The sequence below is a fragment of the Chionomys nivalis genome, chromosome 2, assembly GCF_950005125.1.
Source record: "Chionomys nivalis chromosome 2, mChiNiv1.1, whole genome shotgun sequence".
Taxonomy (NCBI): Eukaryota; Metazoa; Chordata; class Mammalia; order Rodentia; family Cricetidae; genus Chionomys; species Chionomys nivalis.
Genome location: NC_080087.1, coordinates 82,930,286 through 82,952,025, shown reverse-complemented (window position 1 = coordinate 82,952,025; position 21,740 = coordinate 82,930,286). Strand labels below are relative to the sequence as shown.

Sequence of the window (21,740 nt, the reverse complement as noted above, 5' to 3'; positions counted from 1 at the left end):
CCGAGGCCACGGCAGGCAGGCTGGAAGGAAGGAGATTGGGGGCGGGGCTTGGGAACGGAGGCAGGGCCTTAAGGAAGCCAAGGGGTGGGGCTGAGAACAATAGGGCTACAAAGGAGGCCCTCCTAGAGGGGCGGAGCCTGGAGAGTGTAGTCAGGACGAAAGAGACACTAAAGAGAGTGGCCTCTAGGTGGAGACGAGGCTACAAGGATGAGGCCAAGGAGACGAGAGCTGAAGATGGAGGAAGGACCTGGAGGAAAGACAGCATTCACGGGCTGACCACCAGGGTTTATGTCTGAGCTGACCCCACTCTGCCTCTCCATGCAGAGGCCTTAAGGACATGGAATTGGACACGTCTTCCATTGAGAAGCGATTTGCCTTTGGCTTCCTGCAGCAGCTGTTGCGCTGGATGGACATTTCCCAGGAGTTCATCGCCCATCTGGGTAGGAAGAATTCCCTCCCCACTTTCCATGTCATCCCTAAAGATTCACCTAGGGCACCAGGTCACCGATTTCTCCCAAGTGCTTACTGAGCATCAGTTACGGGCCAGACTCTGCTTTGGATGTGATGGGGATGGATTGATTAGCAGGGAGCAAGACAAAGACCTTCTTCATCTGCATCCCTGTTCTGGAGTCAGACAGAATCACACTTAACTAAACTGTGTGTTCCAGGACGACTCTAGTGTCATGAAAGAGGATTTCGAGAACTGGGGGTGGGGGGTAGTGTGGAGCCAGATGCCATTTAAATAACGTGTTCAAGGAAGCGATGGAGGACACTGGCATCTATGCCGAGATACCAAGGGGTAAAGGGGAGCATTTGGACATCTGGAGGGGACAGTGCTAGGACATGGGGTGCGGTGAGGTGGGCTTGGCGGGTAGATGGGAGGCAAGAGCTTGTCCTTCGGACAGAGGTGGGGCCACAGGACGGCTCTGAGTAGGGACCTCACCCAGGTCGTCAGAGGCCCTCTGGCTTGACTATGGCCGGGGCAGGTAAGAAAGAAAGCGGGAGAGAACTTATCTGCCGCCATTTCCTGGCTCTGTCCCCAGTGTCCTTTCCTCTGCTTAGACCCACAACGACCCCTTCTTGCCCTTCCCACAGAGGCTGTGGTCAGCAGTGGACGAGTGGAGAAGTCTCCACATGAGCAGGAGATTAAATTCTTCGCCAAGGTGAGAGGTGGACTCAGAAACTGGAGGAACTGTGTTCTGGAAGAGTCTCTGTACCCCTCACCCAGCCCACCTACCCCATTTCCTTTCCCATCTAGATTCTGCTCCCTTTGATCAACCAATACTTCACCAACCACTGCCTCTACTTCCTGTCCACACCGGCCAAAGTGCTGGGCAGTGGTGGCCATGCCTCCAACAAGGAGAAGGAAATGATCACCAGGTGAGCTGCCTGTGACCTCTGACCTTACCCAAACCTTTCATTCCTGACCTTGACTCTTATGGGCTCTGGTGGGTGTTTCCACCTTGGGATGCTCTAGAGTGACCAACTGTCCAAATTTCCCTGGGAAGAAAGGGTCTCCCAAGACTTAAGTGACACAGACTGATCGCTATGGCAGCCTTGTCTCCGTCACCTCGACTGCCCAGTTATTGCTGTGACCTTTCTTTCCTTGCTCGCAGTGCTGAGAATTGAACTTTACATAGGCTAAGTAAGCATTCTATCCCTGAGCCTCACCCCAGCCCCTCACTGGGGGATTCTAGGCCATCACTCTCTCTCCAAATGAGCCACACCTGCAGTCCTTGTCTGTGACTTCCAAGCTGGGTCATATCTCTTTATCCTTCATTCTGCCTGCCCTGCCACCTGTGTTCTGTCCCCTCCCCATCCTTTGGCTCCCGTCTCCTCTGGTCATGTCACCACCACCTTTCATCTAGTTGGTCTCCTCACTCCCTCTTCCCCTGTCCTTCTGCTCCTTTCTCTTTCTTCAGCCTCTTCTGTAAGCTTGCTGCTCTTGTCCGCCACCGAGTCTCCCTCTTTGGTAAGTAGCCCTGCTTGTGAGCCTTTCGGCCAGGTCTCCCTCGCTTCCTCTGTCGCCAAGTCCACCTGGAAGAAAGAACTCCAACTTCAGCCTCCTTCTTATGTTTATTGTTTTCTCTGAACCTGGACTGGGTCATCCTGGAGGTGGGGAAGTTAATCATGTAGGCCACCGTCCCACACAGGGACAGCCCTCAGAGGTCAGAGCTAGAAGGAAGGGGGAGGAAGGATAGGAGGGCAGTCAGGGCCAGGGGTGGGAAGGACACCCAGGGACTGTGGAGCCTAGGTGGGGTAGCTATGAGATAGCATGAACCTAGCCAGGAAGTGGAGTCAGAGAGGAGGGGTTGTGATGATGTGAGAACGTGCTGGCTTGGGGCCCCTCCTTCAGCCTGGCCTGTGTTCCATTCCCAGGGACGGATGCCCCAGCCGTGGTCAACTGTCTTCACATATTGGCACGTTCTCTGGATGCCAGGTATGGATTGGGGGCGCTCATACACACTTGAATCATGTCCCCAAACCCAGTTCTCCTATACTCTCTGAAACCCAACCTAGGTGACATGGTGAGACTTCGTCTCAGGAAGAGGAAGAGAAAGGGAGGAGGGGGAAAGAGGAAGGAGGAAAGGAGGGGGAGGGGAGGGAGGCCTCTGCTTCTGCCTCTGCAGCTCTGCACACCCCTCCTAGAACGGTGATGAAGTCAGGCCCCGAGATTGTGAAGGCTGGACTCCGCTCCTTCTTCGAGAGCGCCTCCGAGGACATTGAGAAGATGGTGGAGAACCTGCGGCTAGGCAAGGTGTCCCAGGCGCGCACCCAGGTGAAGGGTGTGGGCCAGAACCTCACCTACACCACAGTGGCCCTGCTGCCCGTCCTCACCACCCTCTTCCAGCACATCGCCCAGCACCAGTTCGGAGACGATGTCATCCGTAAGGACTCCTGAGACCGAGGGCAAGGGGCACGGGTGGGGTGTCAGCTTGACCAGCACTGCCTGGCCCGAGGTGTGCGGTGGGGTCACCGAGGGCAAGGGGCACGGGTGGGGTGTCAGCTTGACCAGCACTGCCTGGCCCGAGGTGTGCGGTGGGGTCACTAGGTGTTCGAGCATCTGTGCCAAAGCACAGATCCATAAAGTGTGCAGAGCAGAAGGCATTCACTAAATGTGAGTTCAAAAGCCACAGCGGTGCTGCACACCTGTAAACAATCTCAGCACTCAAGACACTGAAGCAGGGGGATGACTGCAAGTTTGAGGTCAGCCTGAGCTATATATAGGGAGTTCTAGGCCAGCCTGGGCTATATATAGGGAGTTGTAGGCCAGTCTGGGCTAAAGCAAAAGGAAAACAAAGGCTGAAGATATGTAACTCAATAGTGGATTACTGGGCTGGTATTGAGCGGCGAAGAGCTGGGAACAAGACTCAGTGATAGCTCTCCTAAACTGCACAATGAAAGGCTAAAAGCGTGGTTCATGGTAGAGCCCCTGCCTAGAATCCCCCAGTGAGGGGCTAGGGATGTGACTCAGCCGTAGAGCCCCTGCCTAGAATTCCCCAGTGAGGGGCTGGGGTGTGGCTCAGCCGTAGAGCCCCTGCCTGGAATCCCCCAGTGAGGACTGTGACTCAGCCGTAGAGCACTTGCCTAGCATGCACAGAGTGCTGGGTTCCATCCCCAGCACCGCACATACACTTGCACCCGAGACCCAATGACCCTTAATCACTGTAACTCAAAGAAGCTAGAAGTTTCTTTCTCTTGAATGTAGCAGTCCCCAAAGTAGATCATAAAGTCCTAAGAGCAGAAGTTCAAGTTTTCTCCGTCTCATTGCTCTGCCTTCTCTAAAGCACTGTCTTTCCCTCATGGTGCACTATGCCTCACTGGTGTCCTCCCAGGCAAAGGAAGAGGCAGCAGGGAGTTGCTGCAGTCCGTGATGAATGGTGTAGAAGGGTCCCTTAGTCAGGGTTTCTCACTGTGATGAATGGTGTAGAAGGGTCCCTTAGTCAGGGTTTCTCACTGTGACGGCCTAGCTAAAAGAAACAGTTCAGATGGAGGACGGATCTGTTGGACTCACACTCTCAGAAGTTTCAGTAATTGGTCACTTGGCTCTCTTCACTGGTGGCATCGTGTTGGCAGGAACACGTAGCAAGCTGCTGACCTCACAGGAATTGGGGAGAGACACTGAGATAAAGAGGCAGAGGAAAGGCATACCCTCCAAAGGCCTGTCTGCAAGGATCTACTTCCTTCAGTGTGGCCCCACCTTCCACAGTCTCTGTCCAGTTGAGTCCACCAGCAGCATGAGATCAGAGCCCTTATAGCCCAATCAGATCTCAGACTTCCATATCTGCACAGCACTGCCTTGATTCTGCAACATGTGAGCCTTTGAGAAAAACACTTTATGTTCAAACCAGAACAGGTGCTGCTGCTTCTGGGGTGGGAGGTGTGTGTGAGGGTTAGGTCTGCAGGGACTGTAGGCTGTAGGCTATAGTACAGCTCTGCCTGAACTCACTTCCTATTTGAAATTAGAATCTTTACTAGTTTGGGGTGGGTGTTTTTTAAAAAAAAAAATAAAACAAAACATTTATTTCTTTATCGTGCCAACAATAGTGGAGGACACAGGACAAACAGGACAATAAATCTGAGGGAATTGGTTCCCTTCCTCCACCACAAAGGTTCTGGGATCAAACTTAGGTTGTCAGGCTTGGTAGAAGATACATTTGCTTGCTGATCCATCCTGCTGGCCTTCAGTTTTGTTTCTGTTGTTGTTGTTTGTTTGTTTGTGGGTTTTTTTTTTTTTTTGTGTGTGTGTGTGTGTGTGGTTGACGGTTTGGGTTTTATTTTGTTTTTTCAAGACAGGGTTTCAGTGTGTAGCTCTGGCTGTTCTGGAACTTGCTCTGTAGACCAGGCTGGCTTTGAACTCACAACGATCCTCCTGTCTCTGCTTTCCAAGTCCTGGGATTAAAGGCCTGTATCACTGTGCCCAGCCCAGGCCTTCATCCTTGATCCTCCTGCCTCTACCTCCCCAGTGCTGAGATTACAGGCATGCACCATGGAACTCAGCTGTCCTTAAGTTTTAAAAATTCATACTCCCAAAAGTTGGGGAGACGACCCAGTTGGAAAAGCTGTTTAAGCACGAGGACCTGGGTTTGGATCCCTTTATCCTCATAGAAACCACGTGCAGTGGCATGTACCTGCAGTCTCAGTGCTGGGAGGACAGGCAAGGACATCCCTGAGGCTCACTGGCCGGCTACACCAGTGGAATATGTGAACTCCAGGGTCAGTGAGAGGCCTTTCCTCAGAAACCAAGGTGAGCTGGACCTGTAATCTCAATACTTGGGAGGCAGAGGCAGGTGGATCTCTGTGAGTTCAAGACCAGCCTTATCTATGTAATGAGTTCCAGATCAGTCAGGGCTACATAGTGAGTTCCAATCCAGCTAAAGTTACATAGTGAGATCCTGTCCTTAAAAAATTAAATTATGGGCTGGAGAGATGGCTTAGGAGTTAAGAGCATTGCCTGCTCTTCCCAAGGTCCTGAGTTCAATTCCCGGCAACCACAATTCAATTACAACCATCTGTAATGAGGTCTGGTGCCCTCTTCTGGCCTGCAGGCATACATGCAGACAGAATATTGTATACATAATAAGTGAATAAATAAATATTTTTTTTAAATTAAGTTGTAAAGAAAGAAATTGAGCAGTTGACCACTTTTGACCTCTGGCCTCCACATGCACACACACCAGAACACATACACATAACATGCATACACGGGAGAAATACGGATGCTGTGAAGTCACTCTATTGTATTCAGCTTTCTCTCGGTCATTTTTCTCAATTTTGACCTCCCCTGACCTTTTGTCTCATGCATTTGTACATTCAGTGTTGTTCTTACCTTGGCCCTCTGGGAGGTGGGATCACACCCAACGTCACACGCTTCTGTGTGTGCTTTGTTCTGTAGGAAGTACTGACCTGTTCATCTAAGAGGTCAAGGAAAAACAGGCAACTACCCTTTAGTAAGCACCTCCTGTGTCTTCCTTCCTTCCTTCCTTCCTTCCTTCCTTCCTTCCTTCCTTCCTTCCTTCCTTTTCCCCCAAGAAAGGGTTTCTCTGTGTAGCCCTCGCTGTCCTGGAACTCACTCTGTAGACCAGGCTGGCCTTGAACCCACAGAGATCCACTTGCCTGTGCCTCCCAAGTGCTGGGATTAAAGGCGTGCACCACCACTGCCAGTTTGTGTCCTCTTTTCTAATTACTTTTAAAGAATTAATCCAGGGCTGGAGAGATGGCTCAGAGGTTAAGAACACTGGCTGCTCTTCCATGGTGACTCACGACAATCTGTAATGAGATTTGGTGCCCTATTCTGTCATGCAGGCATACATGCAGACAGAGCACTGTGTGCATAATAAATATCTAGATAGATAGATAGATAGATAGATAGATAGATAGATAGATAGATATTAATCCATTTGAGGACTGGGTGTAGTTTAGTAGCAGAGCAGTTGCCTAGAGTGTGTGTGGTTCCAAGTTCTATCCCTAAGAGCACAAATTAAAAATAAATAAATAAACTCATTTGATCTCAAACTATCTAATGTGGAAGGCACTATATTGATCCCACTTCACAGATGGGGAACCTGAGACTAAAAGAGACTTGGTCTTGGCTGAATCACAAGGCATAAATGGCCGGGGGGGGGGGGTGTCTCTATGGCTTCATCTCTTACTCACCGGCCATGTAGTGACAGAGAAGGTGGTAAGGAGTGAGCTGCCATGATGGGCACAGCCCAGACCCTCCCTCTCCCTCCCCTCTCCTCAGTGGATGACGTGCAAGTGTCTTGCTACCGAACATTGTGCAGTATTTACTCTCTGGGCACCACCAGGAACCCCTACGTGGAAAAGTAAGAAAATTGGGACATACTGTGGGGCTATGGGGGAAGGGAAGGGACCTGTGAAGTGGAGTTGGGATGCAAAGTTGGAGATGTTTAATCTTGGCCCTGCCACTGTACCAGGGTAGCTGAAGTTCACACCAGTACCCACAAGAGGCCGCGTAGTAGAAAGGCCAGACGTAGAAACAGAGGCTGTGGGATCTGGGAGAGGGTGGAAATCAGACACTTGCTAAGTATACTTGAGCGGCTCTCTCTGGGGAGTAAGCTTGACCTGGTAGGAGGTGCAGAGAAAAGGGGCGGCAGCATGCTGGGACATTTCAGTTTGCATACAAGTCTTTGCAAGGCGCGCAGCGAAGGGTGCACACAAGAGCTATGCCCGAGAGGACCAGAAGGGGCGCTTCTGTGCAGGATGGGGCTCCCCTCAGGACTCCGCGGAGGGACGCACGGAAGCTAACTGCGGCCCTTCTTCCAGGCTGCAGCCAGCCCTCGGGGAATGCCTGGCCCGCCTGGCCGCAGCCATGCCAGTGGCATTTCTGGAGCCTCAGCTGAATGAATACAACGCCTGCTCCGTTTACACAACCAAGTCTCCTCGAGAGCGGGCCAGTGAGTTGTGTGGGCTGGGGCTGCTTTCAGGGTCACAGAGCCGCTGAGAATTCTCCTGGGTAGAAGTGTTGCATGCCCTGGCCATGCTCTAGGGGACCATCCCAAGCCCCTGCATTGGGAGAATTATGGGGTCAGAGTGAAACTGGGAGCTGTGAGGTTCATTACGGAGTTGGTACTATGAAGCTTGGGGACGCGGGGACTTCCCAGCATCCTTGAGGCTTGAATGAGAGGGTTTTTCATTCAGTGTCTGTGGAGTACCACTTAGGGACAAGATTCAGAAGTGACTAGACAAGCCGCAGGCAAATGTCCTGTCTTCACAGCCCCGGGGTTAGAGCCAGGTGTGGGTCTCAGAAAATGTCCTTTGGTCACGCTGTCTCCCCAAACCCAGCCAGCTGTGGTGGCATGAGCTTGTATCCCCAGCCCCTGGAAGGGAACAGGGAAACTGAGTTCCAAGGGACAAAATGGAGTGTAGAGACATGGAACTGGCTCAAGCTGGCTGCGACAGCACGAGCCCTTCCTCTCTGCAGGCTGAGTTTCGAGTTTCAGGCCAGCATGGGCTACTTCACTGTATCTTATCTCAGAAAGGGCTGGGGGTATCAGGGTCAGAACGTGCTTTTAGGGTTCGAGGCCTGCCTGAGACCATGTCTGGATAAAACAATTGGGATTCTTGCTTCAGAAGTTCAGTAAGGAAGTTCCATGTCATTTCAGCCAAGGTGGCACATGCCCTTACTTGCAGCACTCAGGAGGCAGAGGCAGGTGGACCCCTGTGAGTTCAAGGCCAGCCTGGTCTGTATAGTGAGACAAGTTCCACGTCAGGAGTGCATTTTTGGATTGGGGCCAAATTTTGCACATGAGTGTGATTTTAGAGGTGAATCAGATTTGGGGCATAAAGTATTTGGGGGCCATTGGGTTTCAGTGGAAGGGTTGTGAAAGGAACCTGGGTTGGCAGGTGAGATGGAGGGACGGGGTGTTGGGGACTCTTCTAGGTACAGGGTGATTCACTGGTGTCAGGTGGGCTGCAGAGCCAGTTGTAGAGCAGTGACAGTTGGCATACCCTAACCTGTCCCTGCACCCCAGTCCTGGGGCTCCCCAACAGTGTCGAGGAGATGTGTCCCGACATCCCAGTGCTAGAGCGGCTCATGGCAGAAATCGGGGGACTGGCTGAGTCCGGGGCACGCTACACGGAGATGCCACACGTGATCGAGATTACACTACCCATGCTGTGCAGCTACCTGCCCCGCTGGTGGGAGCGAGGACCCGAGGCGCCCCCACCAGCCCTGCCTGCAGGGGCTCCGCCACCCTGCACAGCCGTCACCTCTGACCACCTCAATTCCCTACTGGGGAACATCCTTCGCATTATCGTCAACAACCTGGGCATCGATGAGGCCTCGTGGATGAAGCGGCTGGCTGGTGCGTCCGCAGGGCTGTGAACCCGGGGGAGCAGTGTGTTGGCGGCCCTGGAATAGGGAGTTCTGGGAGGGGATGGGCTGGGAATGAGGGTCAGGGGCTATGTTGGAGGTCAGGTGTGAAAGACACGCACCCTCTTGCAGTGTTCGCCCAGCCCATTGTGAGTCGCGCCAGGCCTGAGCTCCTGCGCTCCCACTTCATCCCCACCATTGGGCGACTGCGCAAGCGTGCAGGGAAGGTGGTGGCTGAGGAGGAGCAGCTGCGCCTGGAGGCCAAGGCAGAAGCTGAGGAGGGCGAGCTCCTGGTGCGGGACGAGTTCTCTGTGCTCTGCCGGGACCTGTATGCCCTCTACCCTCTGCTCATCCGCTACGTGGACAACAACAGGTCAGCAAAGCCCTAGCCGGACTCAGGCTTCCTCAATCCCACTCAGCCCTGTCCAGCCCTTTCCCCTCCCTATCCCCTCTGAGCTGGGGAGATGACTGAGTGGGTGAAGTGGTAGGTCCTGAGTTCGAACCCCAGAACCTATGTAAAGCGGGCACAGCAGCTCACATCTGCTATCCCTGTGCTCCTGTGGTGATGGGAGGTGGAGACGGCACAGTATCTGGAAACCTGTAGCCCACTTAGCCTGGAGCCCTTTGTGGAGACAGCAAAGAGACTGTGTCTCAAACAAGGTAGCAAGGACTAACAGTTGAGGTTGTCCTCTGACTTTCATGTGCACGGTGGCAAGTGCCTGCACACACACACACACACACACACACACACACACCACACTTTCAACCTTCCCAGGTTTGTCTCCTCTGCTCCTTTACCCCATGAAGGTTGCAGCATGCACTACAGGGAGACTTATTATACCCCGCCTCCAGAGCTGTGTCTACCTGTGTGTAGAACTAAATGCCTAGCTTTTGTAGTGAAGCCCAATGGTCAGGCTTTCCTCCACAGAGAGAAAAGAGGAGCCTAGATGGCATCTGGTGAACCTAATAGTCCCCCCAAGAACATAGGTCTTTAAGAAAAAGATGTACGCTAACTAATACCTTTCTAAACCAAAAGCACTAGCTACATAGCTTGAACTCCAAAATCCCTCTGGATTGAAAAAGACTGTAAGGTTGCCTTGGGCTCTATGATTGATTAGCTATGTCTGCCAGGGGGCAGAACGGGAAGTATTGGTGTGCATTCGTGCAAGTGCCGTTGCAGATCTGGACTGCCTTGGACTGCAATCCATCACTACCAAATCAGCCATGCGGTCTTTGTCGTTGCTGCTGTCTTGTTTGTTTTTGAGATCGAGTCTCGCTCTGTAGTTAGAATGAGAACACTCTAGACTGGTAAACTCAGAGAAATGTCCTGCCTCAGCCTTCCAGGTTCAGCCATAAGTTTTGTGAGCAAAATTATGCTAATATCCGTTGACTCAACCTGGACTTAGAAACCTTCAGATTTAGACACAAATTTTATCGAATAGAAATCTCCTCTTCTCCCAGCTTGGCTCTATTTGTTGTGGGGTTTTTCGTTGTTGTTGTTTTTGTTTTCCTTCTTGTCTAAGCAGAAGGGATGAGGGCAGGCACTCACCCCAGAGCACTCTGCTGGCACCATCTCCTTCGGATCACAGCAAAGGGCTTTACCGGACCATCTGACCCCACTCTCCTCTACCTCTGCCACGTGTTTTATCTTTAGGCATAGAAGAGATTGGACTATTGGGATGGACTTCTGGTTAACGTAGGGAAGAGAGGGCACTGAGCAGAGTGCAGATCTACTGACTAAGGGAATTGTGACAGCTGTCACAGCCCAGCCAGTGGTGCAGCTGCAGCACTGGTGCGCCATGCTCCTTCCTTTTGTTTTTGTTTGCAGCAGGTTCTCTCCCTGTTGTCCAGTCTGACTTGGAACATGCCATTTACCCCAGGCTGGCCTCAGACTGATGGCTCAGCCTCCTGGAGCTGGGGGTACGGGTGTGCTGCCATGCCTGTCCCTACAAGGCCTCTTTATCCTTCCCCTGATGCTGGACATAGAGCTTTTTCACTATACACACAATAATATAGGTCTTGCTTTAAAAAAACAAAACAAAACAAAAAAACAGCAGAAGACACTTTTATCCTCTTATCCACAGGATCAATTATCTTCAGTTCATAGTGGTTAGAAAGTTAAATAGAAATTCTATACTGGGTACGGTGGTATGCCTCAAGTAGCTGAGGCAGGAGAATTGCTGTGAGTTCCAAGTCCTCCTGGGCTAAATTAATTATTTTTTTAAAAATGCTGAAATTTTAATTTTTTACTGAATTGACCAGGTTTCCTTAAAACATCCCCTCCCCACACACACACTGAACATCTCTTGGTTCCCATGACGTCCTCTGAGTCTCACTGGGTGACCTTCTCCCCTGGGGATACCTGCACACCTTACCTGTTTCTTCCTGGACCCCAGGGCACATTGGCTGACAGAGCCCAATCCCAACGCAGAGGAGCTGTTCAGGATGGTGGGCGAAATCTTCATCTACTGGTCCAAGTCCCACGTGAGTCCCTATCCCTGTGTGAACCCCCACCCACACTCTCCTTTTCCTGAGTCCCGAAGCGGGTGCCTCCTCCCTGTCTCTGGGTCTGAGCCCCATACTGCTTCTCCCACCAGAACTTTAAGCGTGAGGAACAGAACTTTGTGGTCCAGAATGAGATCAACAACATGTCCTTTCTGACGGCCGACAATAAGAGCAAAATGGCCAAAGTGAGTGCTTAGCCGATCTGTGGATGTGGGGATGGGGCACCCCAGGACTACCTCTTTGGCCCCTCCTAAACCAGCAATCTCCTGTTCCCGTCATTTCCCCTTTAGCTCTCAGGGCACACTTCTTCCTTATGTCCGTCCTCCTTAGGTCCCTTCCCTCCTCACTTTTCTTATTACCCCCCATTTCCCCCATCTCTCCCATCTTCCAGATTTCTTTCCTCCCTCCTCTTCCTCTACCTCCCTATAGCTCCCCCTCCCCACTTCCTTCCCTTCACCATCTTCCAACTGGACTCTCTTCTATTTCCTCATTTCCTCCCCCTTCTCTCCCCCACCCCATTACTTTCCATTTCTCTTATCTCCCATTTTTTCCTTCTCCCCCATCACTCCATACCCTCCCTTTCTTCTCTCTTTTCACAACTGCCCTCTTTGGGGGGGGTCTTAAAAAAATAGCGCCCCGGGGGCTGGAGAGATGGCTCAGTGGTTAAGAGCATTGCCTGCTCTTCCAAAGGTCCTGAGTTCAATTCCCAGCAACCGCATGGTGGCTCACAACCATCTGTAATGAGGTCTGGTGCCCTCTTCTGGCCAGCAGGCATACACACAGACAGAATATTGTATACATAATAAATAAATAAAATAAAATAAAATAAATTGCACCCCCCTAAGTCCAGGTCTGGAAATGCTCAACTAAAGGCTGGGTGGGTGGGGCAGAGGAGTCAGGGTCTGGCTAACTTGGATTTGGGTCTGGGGGGCTCTGTCTGGCTGGGGTAACCCTTCTTGTCTCTGTCTGCAACCTGTTGAAGCAGGCGGGAGACGTACAGGTCAGCGCCACATCTGGAACCTTCTGCATGGCTTTTGGCTAATACCTTTCCCCACCCAGAGCCCCACCCTCCCAACACCCCCACCGTCCCTGTCCCTACCCTTCGTCCTTAGCTCCTGGCCCCCATTCTCCATCTTTGTCTTCTTCCTCCCCACCACCCACTCCTTCCCTCACTCTCGGCTTTGACAAGTTTTGATGAGTTGTTGAATGATTTCTTTTCTGGTTTTCAGTGGATTTTCTTTTCTTCTTTCTTTTTTCTTTTTTGGTTTTATTACCAAAAAAAAAAAAAAAAATCAACATGCATTGTGGGCTGAGTTCCAGGGGGTAGAGTGTGGCCCATGCATGGTTGGGGGCAGCCCTGGCTGTGCACAGATGTATGTGTGGGGCTCTGGAATCCAGCGGACGTGGGTAGAGCCCTCTGATGTAGTGAGCTGCGTGACTCTTGCCAAATGTCACCTTTTTGAGCCTCTGATGGCACCCAGCCCATGGGGCCAGGCTCGGGCCTCTTTAAAGACTCAGAAGTGCTGCATGTGAGGACTTGGGCAGTGTCTGGCACTTGAACCATGCTCGGCATCGCCATGGATGGGGCTCTGGCCGCAGTTTGCCCCGGGGATTTCTTGTCAGCATGATGGGAGTGGTCTGCACCTAAGACGCCAGGACATGGCTGTGGGACCCTGTGTTCCGTGTTTTGGCCTCCAGATCTTTCTAGATCTCTCTTGCATCATCTGTCCCCCTGTGTCCTCGTCTCCCTCAGTCTTTTGGTGTTTCCCCCTTTCTTCCAATTTATCTTGTCTTTTGGTGCGCTTTGTGGGCCCACATCTTTGTTTTGTTCTTGGAAACATGGTTTGGGGGTGTGAAGAGTGGACTGGAGCGTGGTAGACAGCACAGGACCCAAGAATTTTCTGAGAGAGGATCACTAAAGCTTGGAAATTTTGCAGGGCCATAGAAGGGTTCTAGTGAGATGTGGGGGTGCAGGCTCTGGATGGGGTGGGGAGGTAATGGTCAGGGCTGTGGCCCAAGGTGAGTAAGATGGGGTGGAAAGAGTGGACATAGACATGTACTCTGATGTTAGGGAGGGTGGCTTGCCAGACACGTAAGGAGCTGGATTGTATAAAATGGCTGTAAGTTGAGGTTGGGGCAGTGGGGTGGGGACTTGAACAAGCACTGACCCCTGTGTCCCCACAGTCAGGTGGCTCGGACCAGGAACGCACCAAGAAGAAGCGCCGGGGGGACCGGTACTCAGTGCAGACATCTCTGATTGTGGCCACGCTCAAGAAGATGCTGCCAATCGGACTAAACATGTGTGCTCCCACCGACCAGGACCTCATTGTGCTGGCCAAGGCCCGCTATGCCCTGGTGCTTGTCCACCCCTCCTGATACCCCACACTGCCCCTAGGATCCCAGTGAATGATAGAATCTAAGGGAGGCTCAGAATCCTACCATAGGATCCCCCAAAGCCCTGCAGGACCCCAAACACTTACCAAACCCTCTAGGATGCTGAGGACTCCACCCAGGAAACCTGAGGATTTGGACACATTTTAACCCTCAAATGCAACCAGAGAATCTTAGGATTCCCCAACAGCCCTGTTATAACCACTGAGACCCTGATGATCCCTCAAGACACCTGGAGTCGCTGAACTCTTCATCAAGACCCCCCCCCCCAAGTCTCCTGAGACTCACTGAACGCCTTATAACTGAACGCCCCATATACCCTCATGGCTGAAGGTCTGGGTCCCTCTGGAACTCTCTGGCTCACCTCCTTTTGTCTTCAGACACCCAGTGAACCTTTGTGGTTCAAAGAACTGCCTCCCAGAATCCTAATGTCCCCTTCCCCACAGCCACCACTCCCAACCTCTGAGGTCCCGAAAGGTCCTAAGGATCAACTAATCCAGGCCCTAGAACTTCTTAATCCAGTTGGGACCCCCAAAACCTCCACAGGACCCACTTCTCCCATACATAGAATGGCGAGATGGTATCTCTTTCAGCCTCAGTACCCCTAAGAAGCCATCTAAGATTTTGCCCCAAGGCCCCTCTAAACATTGGACAGCTTCCTACCCCGCTAAGGCCTGGAGGGTCCTTGATCTGTTATATTGCAGCGACCCCTTCCTGGGACCCCAGAGGCCACTCCTCAACCTTACCCTCCTAGGACAGGTGTCCTCGGACACTGTAGAGTCCTCCAGAGCTCCCACGACCCTCACTTTGAGCCTTGAGGTCCCTCTTCACCCATCTATCTTTCCTTTTGGCCCTATGTGGCCAGACATTTAATAGACCTTCCCAACTTCCTGTAACCTCTGCTTTGCCAGTTACCCTCATAGCCCCCCATTACCCTCCGATCCTCAAACTCCCCATCCTACTCAGCTCCTGAGAAGTCCCTCTTTGGGCTTTTTGAGTTTTGATGGTGTCCCCTGTCACACCCCCACTCCCAAGGTTCACTAATCCCTCTGTCCCTTCAAGGTGAGCCTGTGACTCTCCCTAGACGCCTGTTCGCCCACAGCCCACAGTTATGTTCTTGTTTCCCCAGGTCATACCCATCAAGCCCTGGGTGTCAGGTGTAGGAGGGGGAGGCCTCTGGTCATGGGGGATGGGGAGGCCCCCAGAGTGACCCAGTGGGCCTTGTCTTCCCAGAAAGACACAGACGAGGAGGTGCGTGAATTCCTTCAAAACAACCTCAACCTTCAGGGAAAGGTAAGTGCTTTGTGTGAGTGTGTGTGTGTGTGTGTGTGTGTTTCTGTGTGTGTGTGAAGCGCCACACATGGAATAGGTGACCTTTTTTAAATATTTATTTATTTTGTTGTTGTTGTTTTTTGTTTGTTTGTTTGTTTGTTTTTGTTTTTCGAGACAGGGTTTCTCTGTAGCTTTGGTTCCTGTCCCGGAACTAGCTCTTGTAGACCAGGCTGGCCTCGAAGTCCCAGAGATCCGCCTGCCTCTGCCTCCTGAGTGCTGGGATTAAAGGCGTGCGCCACCACCGCCCGGCTTAAAATTTATTTTTAAATTAAATTTATGTATTTAGTGTATGTGTTGGCAAACTTGTAGAAGTCAGAGAACAACTTGCAGGAACTAATTCCTACCGCGTGGGTCCCAGGCATTGAACTCAGATCTTCAGGCTTGGCAGCAAGGGCTCTGACCCAGTTCTGAAGAAGGGACCTTGGTTCTCATGAACCCACTTAAGCTTGGTAGTAGGAAGGGGCCAGGTAGGTGCCTTCACGCAGGCGTCCTTATTCCCCTTAGGTCGAAGGCTCCCCGTCTCTTCGCTGGCAGATGGCACTGTACCGCGGTGTCCCAGGTCGCGAGGAAGATGCCGATGACCCCGAGAAAATTGTGCGCAGAGTCCAGGAGGTGTCTGCTGTGCTCTACCACCTGGACCAGGTAGGTGCCTCTTGTGGCTGTGGGCAGAGCCTGGTCTTGGGTCTGTGGGCGGGGCCTTCTAGTGATGGGTGGGACTAGGGATGGAGCCTTGTGTGTAAGGAGCGGTGTGTGAATCTGCGGAAAGAGCATATTGCATCTAGGGACAAGTGTGCCAAAGCACTGGGGCTAGAGTGAGGTCTCCCCAAGATGCTTTGGGTCTGTTGGCGGAAGAGCCCGCATGTTCCTTTGACCCTGTTCCGCTCTGCGTGTAGACTTACACACGCATGGGCAACTCCACTCAGAGTTGGGTGGGACTCGGGCCAGTACCAGGATCTGAGGACATGACATAACGTTCCACTATCCAGACGGAGCATCCTTACAAGTCCAAGAAGGCGGTGTGGCATAAACTTTTGTCCAAGCAGCGCCGGAGGGCAGTGGTAGCCTGTTTCCGGATGACGCCCCTGTACAACCTGCCCACGTAAGGCCTCCGGGGAAGAGGAGAGCGCCAGGAACTTGCAGGAAGGAAAGCGAATTGGGAGTCGGGAGGATGGAGGGCCAATAGGGTTAAGTCTTAGGACTGAGGGCTGCAGCTGCGAGGGTACTCGGGAGACACAGTGGCCTAGAGACCTTTGCCCTTGCAGGCACCGAGCATGTAACATGTTCCTGGAGAGCTACAAGGCCTCCTGGATCCTGACTGAAGACCACAGTTTCGAGGACCGCATGATAGATGATCTATCAGTGAGCCGGGGACTGCCTGGGGATGTGGAGCAGTGCTGGGTGGGGCTAGGGAATCCTCCACACAGAAATGGGACCTTGGGGGCTGGAGAGATGGGTCAGAAGTTAAGAGCATTGGCTGTTGTTCCAGAGGACCCAGGGTCAATTCTCAGCACCTACATGGCAGTACATACATACATGTAACTCCAGTTCCAGGGAATCTGACACCCTCACACAGACATACATGCAGGCAAAACGCCAATGCGCATAAAATGAAAGAAAAATTAAAAAGAGAAGAAATGTGACCCCTTAGGCTTGATTTGGGAAAAGAGAAAATTTTAGTCCAGCAAGGCTATGAGGGGAGACTAAAGGAGACCCCAAAAGTACCATCCTCCAGCCCTCACCCCATCCCTCCAGAAAGCTGGAGAGCAGGAGGAGGAAGAGGAAGAGGTGGAAGAGAAGAAGCCAGACCCCCTCCACCAGTTGGTTCTGCATTTCAGCCGCACTGCTCTGACCGAAAAGAGGTGAGGGTTCTTCCCTGCCCCCAAAACATCCCAAAGATCCTTAGAGAGAGAGAAAAGGAAAAAAGAAAATACAGCTGACCTTCATTTTAAAAAATTATATAGATTTATTCATTGTGTGTGCATATATGTGCACAGTGCTCATGTGGATTCTGTCCTTTCCTCCCGCCATGTGTGGGTCCAGGTAATGAAACTTAACCGTCCTTGGCAGCTCCTTTGTCCTCTGAACCATCTCCCTGGCCCCTGATCATGGCCTTTTAGCATCACATTGTATACAGTAAATAGCTACTGTATACTGCCGCAGGGACTGAACACTTCACAAGAGCATCTTATCTGAGGGACTCACAGAAGATACTACCTGGGTTTGTTAGAAGAAAGCACTTGGGAGGCAGAGGCAGCCGGATCTCTGTGAGTTCGAGACCAGTCTGGTCTACAAGAGCTAGTTCCAGGACAGGCTCCAAAACGACAGAGAAACCCTGTCTCGAAAAACCAAAGGAAAAAAAAAATAGAAAGTGTCTTGCCAGGCAGTGATGGTGCAAACCTTTAATCCCAGAACTCTGGAGGCAGAGGCAGGTAGATCTCTGTAAGTTGGAGGCCAGCCTGGTCTGCAGAGAGAGAGTTCCAGGACAGCCAAGGATACACAGAGAAAACCCTGTTTCAAAATCCACACATAAGCTGGGCGGTGATGGCACACACCTTTAATCCCAGCACTAGGGAGGCAGAAGCAGACGAATCTCTGTGAGTTCGAGGCCAGCCTGGTCTACAAGAGCTAGCCCCAGGACAGGTTCCAGAGAAACCCTGTCTCAGAAAAAAAAAAATCCACACATCGACCAAATTAAAAATAAATAATAGATCAACATCTATGTAGTGCTTGTTACAGCTGACTCAGTACTGGTCATTGAACTTGCACACTGGCTCCTGTTCTTTGGTTTGTTTGGCTTGGTTTTGGTTTTGGTTTTTCGAGACAGGGTTTCTCTGTGTGGCCCTGGCTGTCCTGGAACTCACTCTGTAGACCAGGCTGGCCTCGAACTCAGAGATCCGCCTGCCTCTGTCCCATGAGTGCTGGGATTAAAGGCGTGCACCACCACCGCCCAGCTTGGTTTTGTTCTTTTTGAGACAGTCTCTCTGTGAATCTGACGATGATCTGGCTTCAGCCTCCTGAGTTCTAGGATTGCAAGCTTGGGATACATCTGAATATTGTTTCAAAAATATATGTTGTTTCTAGTTTTGGTGGATTTCAGTCCATCATGGCTAGGAAGGCACGGCAGTGGGAGACTTCACATCGTGACGATGTGCCAGACAGGAGGAAAGGCGAGCCTTCCCTTTCCACACCCCAGCAAGACATTTGACCTTTTTTCTCCTTGGTGATCCTATGTACATAGTTCATGGGTCAAGATTTTGACATCCACCTATCATAGCCAGAAGGGACATGGGGAAGCCGAATGCCTTGTTTCCCATCTGTGGGAAACTCGTGGCTCTAGAGTTAGTCTGTGTAGGCCAAATCCCAGTGCAAGCCATGCAACCTTATCCAATCAAGATCTTTTGTGACTCAGTTTCCATATCTGTAAAATGGGGCTGGTAATATACCTACCTACCTGATAGAACCACAGCAAAGACATGGAGAACACCTGCCAGCCTTCTAAAATAATAGCTATGAAATGGGCGGCCTCAAGATGAGCACGGCACTACCTATGTGTAATCCCAGCCCTTGGAAAGATGAGATGAAAGCGTTGAAGGCCAGGGGGTGTAGCTCAGCTGGGAGATTAGTCCCCAGCACCACAGCAGCCAGGCGTGGGCGTGCACACCTGGGATCCCAGCACTCAGAGGTGCAGATGCCATGGTGAGAAACTCAGGTCATTTTAACTACAACTACATCTTGAGTTTAAGCCCATCCTGGGCTACACGAGACCTTACCTCAAGAAAAGAAAAGGAGGAGGCAGAAGCAGGCAGAGCTCTGTGAGTTCGAGACCAGCCAGGACTACAGGACAGCTAGGAAACCCCGTCTCGGAAAACAAGGAAGGAAGGAAGGAAAGAAAGAAAGGAAGAAAGAAAGAAAGAAGCCAGGCGGTGGTGGCGCACGCCTTTAATCCCAGCACTCGGGAGGCAGAGGCAGGTGGATCTCTTGGAGTTCGAGGCCAGCCACAAAAAAAAAAAAAAAAAAAAAAAAAAAAAAAACCAAAAAAAAAGAAAGAAAAGAAGAAAGTTGGGAGGTGTCACCACTTGGTCTCCCTCCTTCCTCAGCAAACTGGACGAGGATTACCTGTACATGGCATATGCTGACATCATGGCAAAGGTGAGTCCTGCCTCTGCTCTGCAGTGTTGCCTTCTCCCCAGCCGCAGTGCCCCGCACACTGAAGGGACAAGTGGGGGACAGGACACTCACTTGGCCCACTCTCACCCCAACCAATGCTGCTCCCCAGAGTTGCCACCTGGAGGAGGGCGGGGAAAATGGCGAAGAAGGTGAAGAGGAGGGATCGGAAGTGTCCTTCGAGGTAGGTGGGACGCGGGATCCCAGAGGAAGGGTAGGGAATTCTTGACTCCCATGCATTGAGCATGTGAGCAGAGAGCTATCCCTGGGTACATGGTAGCCACAAAGTTAGCCCTCAAGGGTGAAGGACACAGGAACCAAACATGAATAATACAAGCTATTCACTGTGGTGTAGGAAGGCATGGGTAGAGGGTGGGGTCAACTCAGGGCATGGGTGGGTACAGCAGCCCAGACACAGTGTCTGGCCCAGCCTGGTGGGAGACTATCTCAACGGAAGTATCTCAGAGAAGACAGCGCTAAGCAGGGTAAGAGTACAATACAGGAGCCAGCTGCGGTGTCACCTGTAATCCAGCATTCAGGAGGATGAGTCAGGAGAATCATGAGTTTGAAGCTTGCCTAGGGGGCACCATGAGCTTTGAGAAAGATATTTAGGGCTGGAGAGGTGGCTCAGTGGGTAAGAGCGCTTGCTCTTGCTCTTCAAGAGGGCCCTGAGTTCAGTTCCTAACACACAGTTTACAAACTACTGTAATCCCAGTTCCGGGGATCTTATGCCCTCTTCTGGTCTCTGTGAGTACTGCATAATTACATATATAGCTCCTCAGGAGTGTGTGCTTGCACACGCGCGCGTGCACACACACAACCACAGGAAATAAATATCTTTTTAAAAATATATTTGAAAACTGAAATACATAAGCTAGCCATAGTGATTCATGGTTGTAATATCAGCACTTGGAAGACCGAGGCAGGAGGATGGCCAGAAGTTCCAGGCCAGTACCTTTATCAGAACCAAATCTGTAGTTGGATCTGAAGCAAGATGTAGCAGGGGATAATGGAGAGGCTGTCATGACCGTTAGGTGGTGTTTGATGTCTGAGGCAGCTTTGGGACACGGATGTTTTAGTGACTGAGCCATGGGCTCTGACAACACTTCCATAGCAGAAGGAATGCCAGGCTTGCCTTAGAGAGCGATGCACAGGAGCGTGGGGCTTTTCCTCGTGCACGTTCACAGATGGCTCAGGCTCCAGGCACTGACCTGCCTGCGGTCCCTAGACCTGAGCCAGGTACAGGAGACAAGCAGGATGTAAGACCCTGGGGGGATGGAGGGATCTCACTATCGGAGAGTGGCAGATGTGACTGGGGAGACAGACAGGGAGAAGGGTGAGGCCCTGGGGACCCTGGCTAGGCTGCTGACCACTGACACCTGCTCCCCCAACACCCCAGGAGAAGGAGATGGAGAAGCAGAGACTTCTGTACCAGCAGTCACGGCTGCACAACCGAGGTGCCGCTGAGATGGTGTTGCAGATGATCAGTGCCTGCAAAGGTGCCGCCTGCCCCCCATCCCAGGCGCTCCCCTCCTCCCCTATGAGCACACGCCCACCACATCGCCCTCAGTGCACCCATCCCTGCTGACCCTGCCGGCTCCCTGTGTGCCTCCGACCCGCATACACACTCCGGCTCTCGCAAATTCCTTTTGCATGCCTGCGTTTCAATCTCCCTTCCACCCTTTGGTGACCCCCCCATCTGTGCTCACACTCCATCTCCTCCCTTCACATCCCTGTGATGGCTGCTTTTTATTCTGCCTTATCTCCACTACCTCCAGGAGAGACGGGCGCCATGGTGTCTTCCACCCTGAAGCTGGGCATCTCCATCCTTAATGGGGGGAATGCCGAAGTGCAGCAGGTAACTAGAGTGGGTGAGCGGGTGCGGGTGGACGTTCCCGAGTGGCTCCCGGGTCTCCCGCACCCCCATCTCCTATCTGCTTCCTCTGCAGAAAATGCTGGATTATCTGAAGGACAAGAAGGAAGTGGGCTTCTTCCAGAGTATCCAGGCGCTGATGCAGACCTGCAGGTGGGACCCTGCCTATCTTCCAGCTCTGCTTTCCTGGGTGGCTGTGTCCTCCTGCCCCGGGCTATTCCTGTTCTACTTATAGTGTCCCGGGCCAAGGAAAGTGACCTGCACAGAGGAGTGCGAATTCTAGAGTTGACTAGAAGAGTTAATGCTGAAGGCCCAATGTCACAAGTTGTAAGAATGAGTTACAGGTTGGCGCTATACCTTGGTGGCAGAGTGACTGCCTAGGCTGTGTAAGGCCTGGCAGTCTCTCCAGCATGGAAGGAAGGATAGGTGTGATGTGTGCCTGGAACCCCAGCACTCAGAAAGCAGAGGCAGGAGGATTACAGAGAGTGTAAGGATAGCCTGAGCTATCTCAAAAACGGGAGAGGGAGGAATAGAGGCTCACAAGCAGAACCGGGAGGTTGTTGGCAATTCAAGGGGGCACAGCAGGACGCTCGAACACTCTTGGATGACTGTGTTATACGGCTTCTGTCATCTGCTTTT

At 51.9% G+C, this 21,740-nt stretch overlaps 1 protein-coding gene across 3 annotated transcripts in view; it reads left to right on the top strand.

Moving 5' to 3' along the window:
• The window catches only part of Ryr1 (ryanodine receptor 1), a 126,507-nt gene that overhangs the window by 63,293 nt on the left and 41,474 nt on the right, over positions 1-21,740 (top strand). For 2 of the 3 annotated variants that reach the window (XM_057761335.1, XM_057761334.1), the window contains 24 exons: positions 325-440; positions 1,096-1,163; positions 1,259-1,380; positions 1,923-1,972; positions 2,380-2,440; positions 2,650-2,888; positions 6,746-6,827; positions 7,288-7,418; positions 8,496-8,828; positions 8,969-9,209; positions 11,233-11,320; positions 11,434-11,526; positions 12,327-12,341; positions 13,526-13,696; positions 14,966-15,025; positions 15,569-15,706; positions 16,051-16,163; positions 16,327-16,423; positions 16,817-16,923; positions 19,162-19,213; positions 19,341-19,412; positions 20,628-20,727; positions 21,007-21,086; positions 21,178-21,254. In XM_057761335.1, the coding sequence (XP_057617318.1) occupies positions 325-440; positions 1,096-1,163; positions 1,259-1,380; positions 1,923-1,972; positions 2,380-2,440; positions 2,650-2,888; positions 6,746-6,827; positions 7,288-7,418; positions 8,496-8,828; positions 8,969-9,209; positions 11,233-11,320; positions 11,434-11,526; positions 12,327-12,341; positions 13,526-13,696; positions 14,966-15,025; positions 15,569-15,706; positions 16,051-16,163; positions 16,327-16,423; positions 16,817-16,923; positions 19,162-19,213; positions 19,341-19,412; positions 20,628-20,727; positions 21,007-21,086; positions 21,178-21,254 (2,706 nt within the window). The remainder of the gene's footprint in view (positions 1-324; positions 441-1,095; positions 1,164-1,258; positions 1,381-1,922; positions 1,973-2,379; positions 2,441-2,649; positions 2,889-6,745; positions 6,828-7,287; positions 7,419-8,495; positions 8,829-8,968; positions 9,210-11,232; positions 11,321-11,433; positions 11,527-12,326; positions 12,342-13,525; positions 13,697-14,965; positions 15,026-15,568; positions 15,707-16,050; positions 16,164-16,326; positions 16,424-16,816; positions 16,924-19,161; positions 19,214-19,340; positions 19,413-20,627; positions 20,728-21,006; positions 21,087-21,177; positions 21,255-21,740) is intronic. The other variant, XM_057761336.1, reaches the window with a different exon arrangement.